This window comes from Coptis chinensis, chromosome 6 (genome assembly GCF_015680905.1).
Source record: "Coptis chinensis isolate HL-2020 chromosome 6, ASM1568090v1, whole genome shotgun sequence".
Taxonomy (NCBI): Eukaryota; Viridiplantae; Streptophyta; class Magnoliopsida; order Ranunculales; family Ranunculaceae; genus Coptis; species Coptis chinensis.
The window spans coordinates 16,901,073-16,915,501 of record NC_141461.1 but is presented as its reverse complement, the minus strand read 5'-3'; the positions used below and the strand labels follow the sequence as shown (position 1 = coordinate 16,915,501).

General features: G+C 43.1%; 2 protein-coding genes across 2 annotated transcripts; both read left to right on the top strand.

Moving 5' to 3' along the window:
• Window positions 1–8,096: 8,096 nt before the first annotated feature.
• LOC147491807 (uncharacterized) lies at window positions 8,097–8,696 on the top strand. The gene has a single exon (XM_086567337.1). It carries the CDS (start codon window positions 8,097–8,099, stop codon window positions 8,694–8,696), a length of 600 nt encoding a protein of 199 aa, XP_086423463.1.
• Window positions 8,697–11,049: 2,353 nt separating this feature from the next.
• LOC147491806 (uncharacterized) lies at window positions 11,050–11,697 on the top strand. The gene is made up of 2 exons (XM_086567336.1): window positions 11,050–11,127; window positions 11,242–11,697. The coding sequence occupies exons 1-2, from the start codon at window positions 11,050–11,052 to the stop codon at window positions 11,695–11,697; spliced, it is 534 nt and encodes a 177-aa protein (XP_086423462.1).
• Window positions 11,698–14,429: the final 2,732 nt, after the last annotated feature.

Genomic DNA, 14,429 nt, shown 5'->3' with positions numbered 1-14,429 from the left:
TAATCATCTAGGCATAACATAGTGATTATACACAATGGCTCACACTTATAATGCCTCTGCACTCCTTCACCGTGCACTTTGCACCTGTTGCTAACTACTCAATCATTACACTTAATTTGACTCTCAAAGAACCAACATTGAATTGTATTATGTTAATCAAGTTGAAGCCCAAAACCTGCCAAAGTTATGCATGTGGAGTTGGGTGCTAATAACATTTTCATAATAGAGACCAATAACCAATGTAAGAATTCAGCGATGCAACTAGCTAGCATCCATAATTTCTTCCTTTTGTCGCCTCCATATAGATGGATTGAAAAAAACAACACTCCATCATTTGAATCATTCAATCTCCATACACATGAAATAAGATTCACATTATATTGAAAGTTTTTAAATTGTAATCTTGCCACATAACCATCTTCCGAAAAACTATTATTTACACATTCAATTCACTCCACATATTCACTCTAAATATTAACAGTGTCCAATGCATTTTTTTCTAATTGTTTCCAAATGCGATCGTTTCTAAATAAAAAAATAATAATAATAAAAATTGTTTTTTTTAAGCTAGCTACAAATTTTTTTCTGTCCAAGCTACCTACTTTTTTAAACCAACAAAAAAAAAAAAAAAAAAAAAAAAAAACAACAACAACACTGATGGTAGAGCATCAAAAATCTAATCGAACAAAGAATTTTTTTCCTTATTGAACTTTTTAATTTACTATTCTAATTTATATGCATTCATTCCTTTCCCCAATTTTTCTTTCCTAGCACGTGCAACGCACGTGCCCGTTTACTAGTACTAATAAATAAAATTTAGTAATATATAAATGAATATTTTGAGTTTTTATATTCTTTATTTCGATATTTTTTATGTTAAAAGTATGAAAACGTTCAGTTCCAGTTCCGGTTCTAGTCCGGTTTTTTTGTTTAAAAAACCATTCATTTCTTATTCTATATGGTCTGATTTTTTTAGTATCTATTTTTAAACAGTTCCTAAAAATAGGAACCGGAACCATGGTTTTTTTTCCAGTTCCGGTTCCGGTTAAACGGTACCCCTCGACACCCTTAAGATTGAACTTCTATGTGTGGATTAATCATGTGGCGTGCCTGGAAATTTAGTGGAGTGGTGGTGTACTTGTACTTAAGTTAATAAACGAGCATCAGTATTTAGCTTCTACTTACTGCTGTTATTAGTGATGGAACTTGAATATACGGTTGCCCTGTGATGGAACCAGGGGGGTGTGTCCTTGTGGTGAGTGGCCCGGTCGCACCCCGAAAGATATGGAAAAAAACTTACCTAATGGGAATGTACAAATTTGACCAATTTGAAGGAAGCGTACCCGTGGTAGGGAATAACACGCTGCTATTGTCGTTACTTTTGACACTGTACATGTTAATACACGTGTTCCTATAACTGATATTCTTGAATGATCTATTATGGCTCATCAGCTAACTGGGTGAGCTATCCATTAGCTACCTATGACAGATCTTCCAAAATGTATACTGGATATAAACTATGTTCCGCTGTGGTTATAAGTTTTAATATAAGGTAACTACCTGAATTGGTCATGATAAAAGCACATTGTGCTCCAACTGGCCATGCCTTTTAATTTTGACCAATTCAATGGGTTTTTTACCCTTTTGCCCTTCCTTACAACACTCTTTTTCCTCCTGCCACACTCTCTCTCCTCTGCAACACACTCTCTCTCCTCTTGTACTTTTGATGTTGACATGCACAGTAATATTTATCCGTTAGATTCTCTTAGCGATATGTACTAGCGATTAATGACCGTTGGATTTCAACCCAACAAAAATGAAAACGGATTTTAGCTATTATGGGAATCAGGAACCAACAGCTTATGGATTTACTATCAGCAACTTTTGGTTGTTTTTGTTGTACGGACATGAAACAACGTTGACCTCGATTTTTATGCCAAACTATAAAAGTGTTTACAAAACCTCTAAAGCTTCCAATTTTTTTACTTCATCTTCTTGGTTATCCTCTCTTTCGTGATTTTGGTAAGGTTTTTCATGGAGGACAAGAACACAAATCTTGATAATGGATTTTTCTAAGGTTCATCTTCTTGATTATCCTCTCTCTCTACGGTTCTCATTGTTTATTGATATGTTTTGAACTTTGGATTGTTGTCTTCAATGTTGGTTTGTTTCTAGGTCGTCTTGGGTTTGTTTTTACGTAGTAGTGTATAGAGTTTTTTTAAGGTTTCCATAGTTGTATTTACTATTTCCATGTTGATTTTGTTCTTGTTGCATGGAGTGAAGAAGTATGTAACAGGTGAGATGAAATTGAGAGTGTTTAATGTGTATATTTCCTTAGAAGGATTCATGTGTCTTGTAGAAGGTTTGTCCAAGCGCATGAAATTGAGTTTTTGTATGATGTACTTGATGAACAAGTCCATTTCTAGATCGATGAAAAAATTGACTACTTGAATATGGTTCAAAAGCAGAAGAAGACAACTGTGTAGTCATTGTGGTGAGCTTGAATTGGATTGCCTTTTCAGTCGCGGTTTCACCAGGTTTTAGCAATGAAGACTATGTCGATGTCACCATAAGCGACACTTACATGTACCGCCAGCAACTTGGGTTTCTTTGGAAATCCCACTTCCACTTCACAGATCACCTTATGGAGTTTTGGAAGTATGTTTCACTATATAGGTTTGGGCATGAATCGATGTAATGGTATTTTGTGGTTTGTGAAACGGCAGGTTCATTGTGCTTGAGTGTCAGCACAGTAACTGTTAATGTTCATATGTTTTGTTTGTGATTATATTAGGGGTACCCTTATATCACTGTTGTTGTTTATAAGGAGATAATGAGAAAGAAATCTGTATGATACATCAGCAACTGGAAACTCAATAAGAAAATATGTATTTAGCATTCACAAAACTGGGCTGGACGTGCTATTCTAAACGGATGTAACCGGCATCGTATTATGTATGATACATCAGCAACTGAAGCCATAAACAAGAACACAATTAAGACTACCAGGTTGACTTTAATATACACCTATAACTTATGTACAAAATAGTATTATCCAATAACAAGTTAAACAAAAGTTAACTTTGATAAGTTTATTCAATATCAAGTAAAGCAAAAATGTAGCATTTAATAACACATATTGAAGTTGAGAAGAAGTAACTAGCATCTCAGTGCCATATTTCACCATTGTTCCCACCCAACTCAGTTACAAGCTTGTCCGTTGTTCAATATTTAAAAAGATTTCTTATACAAATAGCCAAAATGTTTAGAAGTCCCACCCTTTGTAAAATGACCAGACTCAAAAGTTGCTGATGGTTAGTACATTAGAATATGTGTGTACTGAGATAAACTGGTGAGACGAAGAATCTAGTTAGGGCGAGAAAAATCTTTGGCACATGTTAGGAACAATACGATAGCATTAATTATTGGCCGAACAGTTAAAGAAATGATGGTTTTTTAACCTTTAACTGGCACATGTCGGTAGTAATATGTGTGAGCTATAAGGACTGTTTAGTGTTCATTTTCGGACCAAAAAAACCGCCCAAATTGAATACCTTGAATCCCTAATTTTCCGACCATTTCTAATCTTTCAAAAATGAGAAAGCTTAATTTGATTATTCATATGTCACTCGATAAAATGTATAAATTGTTCAAGACATTCACTACTGCAGAAAGGGAAGATTTTGAGAAGTCTTGCTTCGGGAAGTTTTTAAGCATTAATGAGAGAATGCACACCACTACTACGCTAGTGTATGCTATTTTGGGACACCAAGTAGGTAAACTTTGCTACCGAATCGGTAAGAAAGATTTGGTGTTTAAAAAAAGTGATGTTGCTCTTATAATGGGTCTTAGTGTGAAGCCGATTTCTAATTCATTCTACATAGCAGACGTCAAGATCTTATCCCAATTTCGTGCAAGGTTTTTTAAAGGAACCACTGTTTCTGAAACAGAAATATTAAAAGCTAGAAACTTGGCAAAATCAAGTGTTGGTGAAGAAAGTTAGAATGATGTGTTTAGGCTGAATAGGTTGTATATACTGTTGCAGGTTGTGCTTCCAGGATCTGCTAGGACAGTTGATGGGAGGTATATTGATCTGGTCGAGAATTTAAATGCATTTGACAGCTTTCCTTGGGGCACACCTCTGTTTGAAATGTTGGAAGAGTCTTTGGAAGACATGTCTAACTTGGTGAGTGTTGGAAAGGATTCTTTCGCAGTTTATGGTTGTTTAATTTGTTTTGTTATTTGGGTATTTCTTCACATCCCATCTTTTGGGGCTTGGAGACAAGTTGATGGTAGGTTCCCCAGAATACTAGATTGGGTAGACTTGCCTTCAAGAACATACATCTACATACTTATAAGAAAAAGCTTCAACCTCTTAAGGGGAAGGCAGTGGTGTTGGAAAGTCTAGAACTATCTGAAGGAGAACTTAATGAAGAACTGCTAAAGGATGCTTTGGCGCAATAGCCCATGCAAAGTGGTGCAGCAGTTTCAGGGAAATACAACAATGAGGAACTTTTTCAAAGACAGGCAAAAGTAATTAAAGGCCTTGTAAGTAACTTGTTTTCTTTACTGTGTTCAACAATGTTGCATGTTGTATCCAAGAATGATAATAGGGTGCCCATGATAATATATGGGTAACCAGTTTTTGACATTTGAAGTACTCATATAATCTTATAATGTTATAGAAGTTGTAATATGATATGGGTACCCTATTATATAGTCTTGAATTGGAATTGCAAATGTTGTTAGGACCCATGTTGTTATATGAAGCAGTGATAATTAATGTGTTGTTATTGAATTGCATGTTGCAGTATTTTTTCATATATGAGGCAGTAATATGTTACGGTACCATGATTGAGATATTGTGAAACAATATATGTCAGCAACAATGTATCTGTTGTGGTTTACAAATAGTGAAGTGGGATCTTGCATGTTGTATCCCAGAATGATAATAGGGTACCCATTATAATATATGGGTAACCAATTTTTGACATTTGAAGTACTCATATAATCTTATAATGTTATAAAAGTTGTAATATGATATGGGTACCCTATTATATAGTCTTGAATTGGAATTACAAATGTTGTTAGGACCCATGTTGTTATATGAAAGCACTGATAATTAATGTGTTGTTATTGAACTGCATGTTGCAGCATTTTTTCATATATGAGGCAGTAATATGTTATGGTACCATGATTGAGATATTGTTAAACAATATATGTCAGCAACAATGTATCTATTGTGGTTAACAAATAGTGAAGTGGGATCTTACTTATATTCTTTGTTATGTGCTCTGATTAATCTAAAACAGGTCAATAAGGAGGTTAGGGTTGTTGAGGATATACTCCAGAGTGAAATAAGGACTGGCATGGAAACAATAATTCAAGAGATTGTTCATGGTGGGTTGAAAGGTGGTATGGAAAATTCAGAGGTTGAGGTTGTGAAAGGGCCTAGAACAAGGGGTAGAACAAGGAGTAGAAGTTTAGAGGTTGAGGTTATGAAAGGAGCTACAACTAGAAGTCCAAAGAAGCCAAGCAATGTAGGTGCTGATGCTATACTAAAAACACCAACAAGGTCTTCCCAGAAGAAGGTTCACTCAGAACCTAAGAATGGGAGTTCAGCTGCTTCTAAGAAAGTTACCTCTGAGGTTTTTCCTAGTTCCTTATATAAAAGAAAAAGAGCATTGGACAAGGATCAAAGCCTTGAAGTTCTAGGAGATACTTCAATACTTGCTCAGTATGAAATAAAGAAAAGGAAAGTGGTCAAAGTTTGTGGTACCCGAGTTTAGCCATCTAGGGCAATCAAAGATGAGGCTATAAAGGCAAGTGAGAGGCAAAACTTGAAGAAAAAATATCAAATCAGTGAGAGAACAAGGGAAAGGGAGATGAAGCTTAAGGAAGCAGAGACACCCAAACAAAGGAGAAAGTCAGATGAAAATGAAGATGTTGCACAACAACAAAGAGGGCAAAATGATTCGGAGTCAGTTGTTGCAAGTGCTTTGCAACAGATTAGTGAGGTCATACCCAAGGGGACATACCAAGAACATAGTGTGGAGCTGGAAGAGGACCTGGTGGGGGTACAAACTGTTATAGTATCTTATGCTGAATCTGCAATGCTTAACCATTGTGTGAGCATGTTTTATAACCCATGAGATGCCATGATATGAGGCCCGAAGTGGAATAGTGAGAGGAGAATGCGAAGTACCAAAGCAAGGCCGCGGCATACCAGAGGAAGGTGGGCCACATAAGGACAGGGGACCAGGGGGTGTTAGGGTCAACATGGGGGTACGATAATGATTAAGGGACGAGGTGTACAGGATCCGGGCTGTAGAACCCTAAAAGGACAGGTGGGAGAATGCTGACCAGGGGATAGATGGCAGATCAATAGAGGAACAGAGAGGAGGGAGGATATAAAAAGGAACAGTGAATCCAAGAAAAAGAAGAGGAAAAGAAAAAGAGTGAGAAGAAAAAAAGAGAAAAGAGAAAAAACAAGAAGAGAAAGAGAGGTGAGGAAAAGGAACAGAGAGAGGATTTTCTGGTAAACATATTTGGCGCCATCTGTAGGGACGAGTTAGTCCACGACCTAGTGAGAAAAAGGAAAAGATAGATCATGGCTCCTGCAGCTAAGAGGGGAAGACGAAGAGGAAAAGGAAGGGGGAGACCCAAAAGAGTGAGAGTCGAGGTCAGGGAGGAAGAAATGGTGAATATTGAGAATGAGGAGATGCCAGAAAAAGAGGTCGAAGATAAGGAGGCGGACTCGACCAGGTTGCTCCAGGAGGAGATAGAAAGGCTTAGAGAGGAGAATGATGAGTTGAGGAGAGAAAGAGAAACCACTCAAGGAAGAGCGAAAACAGCAGAACCCCAGGGTAGTGAAGTGGAGGGACAAGGCGTGGAACTCCCTCATGAGCCCGAAGCAAACAACACAGGAGGCATTACCATGGAAATGGTGCAAGCAATTATCGAAAGGGACAGAGAAGCTAGCCGCACGGCGGAGAAGGAAAAACACGGGGTGGCAAAGAAGGTGGTGGCCAGCTTAAATCAGAACCCACTGGCTGACTCAGTCTGGAATTTCGAGGTACCCAAGAGGTTCACGCAACCTCGGTTTGAGAGATACGACGGAAAAGGAGACCTGTCAGACCATTTGCACCACTTCAGGCAGCAGATGCCACTATGGCAAGAGGGGAAGTACGATGGACTCCGCTGTATGATGTTTCCTGCTAGTTTGAAAGGGGGAGCCTCGGACTAGTATTATCGGCTGGAGTCGCAGAGTATACAAAAGTTGAGGAGCTGGAGCAGGCCTTCTTAAATCACTTCATCCATCAGGAAAAAAAAAAAGGGTAGTAGATGTCATGGATCTCTTTAATGTCAAGCAAAAGCCCACTTAAACACTTAAAGATTTTCTGTGCCGATTCAAGGAGGAGACACTACGAGTGGAGAACCTGGATGAGCGCACCACGGTCATAGCATTCCAGCATGGGTTGAAACAGGGAACCAAAGTTCATGAGTCAGTGTCCAAGATTGAGGTTAATACCTTACACATTTTGTATCTGAAGGTAGAGAGGTACATAAGATACGAGGATATTTTGCAGAGGACTAGTAAGGAATATAAGAAGCCTGAGAAGTCAGTGCATGCCGTGGGAGTGGAGGATTAGAGAGATCGAGAAAGGACCACGGCTCGAGAGGGGGGAGCCTACAGGGGGGAGACACAGAAAGCAGAAAGAGGTAGGGAGCAAGCCAGAAGAGAATTCAGGGAGAGAAAACCTTACCGTGAAATAGAGTTAACACCATTGAACAAACCGTTAGAAGAAATCTTGCCATTGATCAATGGTCAGCAGTATTACGAAGCACCGCGGTACACACCCAGGGAGATAGAGGGAAAGCCATTTTGTGCCTATCACCAGGTCCAAAATCACGCCACCAATGAATGCTTTGCGTTACAATGGTTAGTAGAGAGAATGATTGGGAGAGGGAAGTTGAAGGAGTTCATCAAGGAGGCGTAGCCGGTCGAAAGGGTTCCGACCACGGCTAGGATCCTAGGTACGATTAATGTTATTTTCAGTGGAGAAACACTGGGGAGGAATGCCCACAGAGATAAGATGCGGAGAACAGCCAGTCTGCAACAGATAAATGAGGTTATGGGTAGTCTGAGGCCCGTGCCAGGGGCCGGCAAGGGAAATGACAGGATAGAGTTCACTCCGAGGGATCTGGAGTCAATGACCTCTCCTCACGAGGATGCGCTGGTGATCACAATCGCGATGGGCAATTACTTGGTAAAAAGGGTCCTGATAGACTGTGGAAACTCAATGGACCTGTTATTCAAGGGCGTGATGGAAGAGATGGGCATCGAAAGTAAGCAGATGAAGCCACCTCAAACTAACTTGTTCGGCTTCAATGACAGCATGACAGAACTGTTAGGGGAATTGGAGCTACCGGTGACTGCAGGGCTGATGACAGTTTTTACCCGTTTCATGATAGTAGATACCAGCTCGCAATACAACACGATCTTGGGCAGAAAATGGATTCATGAGATGAAGGCTATCCCATCCATGTATTATCAAGTGATCTGCTTCCCGACTAATGGGGGAACATATGAGATAAAGGGTGATCAGGTCGCGGTTCAAAACATCCAGCAGGTGACCGCGAAAGGGTTTGTCCACGCCCCAGAGAAAGAGGTAAAGGATGACAAGTCAACATAGCAATTACAGACCGTGGCCGACGAGAAGGAGTTGCTCGTCGGGGCCAAGACAATGGATGAGATCGAGGTGGTAAATGTAGGGATTACAGAGGAAGAGAAGTTTGTGAATGTGGGGACAAGTTTGTCAGAGGATTGGAAAGTGAAGTTGATTGCCGTGTTGACTGAGAATAGTGATGTGTTTGCGTGGTCAATCGAGGATTTAGCGGGGCTGGATCCAGAGTTCGCATGCCACAGATTGCATATGAGGGAGGGTGCCAGACCAGCCCAACAGAAAATGAGAAGCGTGAAACCGCAGTATGCGCAAGGAATTTGGGTTGAAGTAAAGAAGTTGAAGGACACAGGAATCATCCGTGAATGCAAGTTCACTGAATGGCTGTCAAACATAGTAGCGGTCCCCAAAAAGAACGAGAAAGTAAGGATGTGCGTGGATTTCACAGATGTCAACAAGGAGTGCGAAGGATTGCTATCCCATGCCGCGAATAGATGAGTTGGTGGACCGAATCGCGGAATTTAAGATTTTTTCTTTTATGGACGCATTGATGGGTTACAACCAAGTGGTGATGTACAGCCCTGACCAAGAAAAGACCGCGTTCATAGTGGAGGGGGGGGGACGTACTATTATACCAGAATGCCTTTTGGCTTAAAGAATGTTGGGGCAACATTTCAGAGAGTGGGGGAGAAGAAGTTCAAAACCAAAATCAGAAAGAGAATAAAAATCTATATAGATGACATGGTAGAGAAAAGTATGACCGAGGAAGAGCACCTAGCGGGGATAAGGAAACATTCTCTATACTGCGAAGACACAAACTGATGCTAAACCCAAAGAAGTGCATGTTTAGGGTGACATCCGAAATTTTTTTGGGGTACATTGTCACCTACTGCGGAATCGAAGCAACCCCAGACCAGATAAAGGCACTGCTGGAAATGCCATCTCCACAGAATGTTAAAGAGGTGCAGAGATTGGTCGGGAAGGTCACGGCTCTCAATAGGTTCATATCAAAGTCTTCAGACAAATGCCGACCTTTGTACCTACAGTTAAGGAAGACGACCGACTTTCAGTGGAACGCTGCATACGAAAGGGCTTTCCAAAAGTTGAAAGAGTATTTGGGGAAGGCTCCGATCTTGTCACACCCAGGGCAGGGGGAGAAGTTATATTTGTACTTGGGGGTATCAGAGTATGCAATCAGTTCAGTATTGATAAAGGTAGTGGACAAGGCAAAGAGGTCGGTGTACTTCCAGAGCAAGACTATGTTAGATGCCGAAACAAGGTACAGTAGAATTGAGAAGTTTGCCTTGGCTTTGATTTTTTCAGCGCTGAAAATGAAACCATATTTTGATGCTCACTCGGTGGTAGTGGTAACAAAATTGCTGTTGAAGCAGGCCCTGAAAGTAGAGAAATTAGGGAGAGTGTTGAAGTGGACAGTGATGCTGAGTTCGTATGACATTGAGTATCAAGCCAGGACTGCGGAGAAGGCACAAGCCATGGCTAAATTTCTGGTAGAGTTTCCGGCCGAGGATCCCACTTGGGGGGAGGAGATGATTATGGAACAGGAAGTGGACCAAAACCACGACCCCCTAGATCCTTGGGACATGCAGAACGGATGGAGAATCTTTGCTGAGGGGTCCACTACTGATACTGGGAATGGAATTGGGGTGGTGGTGGTCACACCCGAGAATACTCGCTTGGAGTTGTCAATGAAGCTTGGTTTTGCTGCGTCGAACAATGAGTCTAAATATGAAGCGGTGATAGCAGGTTTGGACTTGGCCTGGGATTTGGGGGTGAGAGAGCTGATAGTGTATTCAGATTCGAACTTGGTAGTATGTCAGGGCAACGGAGGGTTCGCGGCTCGATGTCCAAGGATGGCGAAATATTTGGAGGTATTACGGAGGAGGGCAGACAAATTCGAAAAGATCAGATTTTCTCATCTAGGCAGGGGAGAGAATAGACACACCGATACATTGACATATGTTACTGCGATACTTCCTAGAACCGAGGGCAGGTCCATTGAAGTCAGGGTGCTGAGCAAACCAAGTACGGCAGAGGAAGAGGGGGTATGGCTAACTATTGAGCAAGAGCTGGGGGTGGATGGAGCCCGCTAATCAAGAGTTTTCTTTCGGGGATAGAGATAAAGGACAGGCGAGAAAGGAGAAGGATGGAACAGGTATCGCAGAGGTATACATTATTGGATGGGGTTTTGTACCGATGAAGCATCAGCGGACCGTTGCTAAAATGTCTAGGACCACAGATGGTACAAGAGATGTTAGGGGAAATTCATGAAGGGGATTGTGGGAGCCATTCGGCAGGGGGGACTATTGCGCACCAACTGCTAACACAAGGGTACTTTTAGCCTCACATGAAGAGAGATGCAACAGAGTATGCCAAGAGGTGCAAGAAATGCCAAAGCTTTGCACCAGCTGAACCCCTGCACCAGGTCTGTAGTCTATGGTCATTTGCTATGTGGGCATTGGACATCGTCGGACCCCTGCCCATGGCAAGCGGCAAAAGAAGGTTCATGTTAGCCACGACATATTATTTTACGAAGTAGGTTGAAGGCGTGGCTCTGCAACTGGTGAAGGAAGAACAAGTAAGGAAGTTCCTGTGGGAAAATATCATATGCAAGATCAGACTCCCACACACCATCATCGCGGATAACGGTACACAGTTTATAGAAGGAAAGGTTAAAGCATTTCTCCAGGCGTTTGGAGTAAAGCAAGGGTTCTCGGCCACCTACAATCTGGAGGGGAATGGGCAGGCAGAGTCCTCAAATAAGACTATAATGAATAATCTGAAGAAAAAGTTGGAAGAGCGCAAAGGATCCTGGGCAGAGGAGTTACACATGGTACTTTGGGCATACCGCACGACTCCGCGGACTTCTACCGAGGAATCGCCATTCGCTATAGCTTATGGAGTGGAGGCGGTGATTCCGGTAGAAATGATGGCCGCGACAACTAGAACCAAAGCTATTGAAGCAGGAGTTAATAAGACAATATTAGCTGGGTAGCTGAATCTTACAGAGGAAATGAGGGACACCGCGCGCCTCAGATTAGAAGAGTACCACAGGAGATTGCAGAGGCAATATAACAAGCGGGTGAAGCCACGGAAATTTAATGTTGGTGACTGTATGCTGCGGCAGGTGACCCCAGCCACCAAGAAGGAGACAGACGGGAAATTAGGCCCCAACTGGGAGGGACCATACATCGTGGTAGAGGCTGGGACGTTCGGGACCTACAGGCTGCAGACGCCCCTGGGAGTGATTGTCAAGTGACCATGGAACATCAGGATGTTGAAAAAGTTCCATGAGTGACTTTGTGTATAGTTTTTCAATTAAATGAAAGTTTATTTGCTGCATGATATGTGAACATCGAGTGTTGTAATGATATTTTGAGCACTTTAGTAGGTCAATGAAAATGGTAGCAAATTTCACATATCTGATTTTTGTTTATTTGTGTGAATTTGGATTAGGCCAAAGACAGCAGACGAGGAGATCCGTATTCAACTTGGGGGCTAAACTGATCTACCCCCAACATCTCTATATTTAACTTGGGGGCAAGCTGAGTTGCCCCCAACATCTCCATGGCAACGGAGGGGGGAGCCCTTCGAGAACGATGACGTCCGAATTCAACTTGGGAGCTAAACTGATCTACCCCCAACATCTCCATATTCAACTTGGGGGCTAAACTGATCTGCCCCCAACATCTTCATATTCAACTTGGGGGCAAGCTGAGTTGCCCCCAACATCTCCATGGCAGCGGAGGGGGGTAAGCCCTTCGCGGACGAAGAGGTCCGTATCCAACTTGGGGCTAAATTAATCTGCCCCCAACATCTCCATATTCAACTTGGGGGTAAGCTGAGGTGCCCCCAACAACACCATGGTAGTAGAGGGGGTGAGCCCTTCGCGGACGATGAGGCCCATGTTCAACTTGGGGGCTAAACTGATCTGCCCCCACCATCTCCATGTTTAACTTGGGGGGAAGTTGACTTGCCCCAACACCTCCGTGGTAGTGGAGGGAGTGAACCCTTCGCGGACGATGAGGTCCGAATTCAACTTGGGGGCTAAACTGATCTGCCCCCAACATCTCCATATTCAACATGGGTGCAAGTGGAGTTGCCCCCAAGATCTCCATGGCAACGGAGGGAATGAGCATTTCACGGATAACAGAGCCCCAACTCAACTTGGGGGCAAACAGTGATGCCCCAACATTTCCGTATTCAGCTGGGGGGTGCAAGTTGTGCTACTCCCAAACAGCTTTAGCAACTGCTAGAGAAACAGTATGAAAGGATGAGTGTGCATGATGAGCAAGTACTGACGTGGTACATGTATGTAATAATAAGTTGGTTGCAATGCGTTAAGCAAAACTTAATATACAAATCAAGAAGCGTATCCAAAACAAGTGTTTGACAGGAAATCATATTCATGGCACCTTGCTGGGAGTACCCATAAATACTAGGCCAAAAGAGCATTACAGCAACAAAGGAGAGTATTACAAAAACACAAGAGAGATGGTCACTCGTGGTCTTCGGCCACTTCGATCAGTTGATGACTGCCCCCATTCCCCTCCGTGGTGGTTTCGTTAACATCAATGGGAGAGGTTGCCACTCCAAGTTGGATGGCGGCCTCTGGCTCATTAGTTTGGGGTGGGGCTGTAGAGTCAGGAATGGCTGGAGTAGAAGGCTGAGCAGGGAGGAGACGGCCAGTTGTTTCCAGGGCATCCAGTTGTTGCTTCAGCTCCCTGGCAATCCTCTTAGAGAGTAAGGCCTTGAAGTGTTCAGCGTCGTCCGTCAGTGACTTCTCTAGGACAGCTTGAGCAGCGACCCTATTTGCCTCCCTCTAGCTCTCCAGTTGTGAGGTGACGCCAGCCACATAGTCCTTGTGAGCTTGCTCGGCGCTGGAATTCTTGGTAATGTTTGAGCGCTGCGAGGCGGGCATCATCTCGTTCCTTCTCCAGTTGGGCATACTTCGCCTTCCCTATGGACCGTGGATCTCAGCTTTCACAGATTCGAGCACGTCCAGGGTGTTGGTGAGACCGCGGATGGCATAGCCAACATCGAGACTCAGCTAGAGATGAGGACAAAATTAGAGTAAATTAAGCAACAATGAAGGAAAAGGAAGAAGGGGAAAGACATACCTTTTCCTATCCGGTGTAGATCGCAGCCCGGTGGGAGGCAAAGGAGTCGAAGTCTCCATAAGCTTGGTCCCTGGGGAGATGGGAGCTGAAGAATAAGGACGCGGCCACAGTCGGATTGTCCGGCGCGGAGTCGCGAGTGGTGACATCCCAGTCCCTCACTTTGAATTGTGGGTGCCAGATCTCTACTAGCCCCACGGGCAGGGGACCAATGGGAACCGCCTCTTTCCCAGAGCAGTGTGGTGGAGCCACTAGCCGCGGTAAGCCCGATCGTGCTTCGCTGGTTGAAGCAGTGAAGGCGGTGACCTTGGGCTTTTTTGGCAGGAGGGCCCTAGGCGGCAGAATTAGTGGGGGCGTCACCGTTGGAATCACTATCCCAAAGTTTGAGCTTAGAAACATCCATGGCAGCGGTAGTGGCGATGGGGTTAGCAAAGTCGTCCTCCCAGTCGGCGATGGAGGAGTATGACCTTGGAATGCTGTTGGGCGCGGCTGAGGAAGTACCAGTGGGGGATGTGTGGGCCTTGGTGTTGGCTGCTTTCTGAGCAAGAGCTTGAGAATGAGAGATCCTGGTGGTGTAGCCGAAAGATCGATAAGTCGGGCACTTCACCTT

What these genes read in the sequence shown, in the direction of transcription:
- LOC147491807 (XM_086567337.1), top strand. Translation starts at nt 8,097, where the DNA reads ATGCGGAGAACAGCCAGTCTGCAACAGATAAATGAGGTTATGGGTAGT.
- LOC147491806 (XM_086567336.1), top strand. Translation starts at nt 11,050, where the DNA reads ATGAAGAGAGATGCAACAGAGTATGCCAAGAGGTGCAAGAAATGCCAA. An exon ending in CAGCTGAACCCCTGCACCAG is followed by an intron (nt 11,128 to 11,241) that starts GTCTGTAGTCTA and finishes TTTACGAAGTAG; the next exon opens with GTTGAAGGCGTGGCTCTGCA.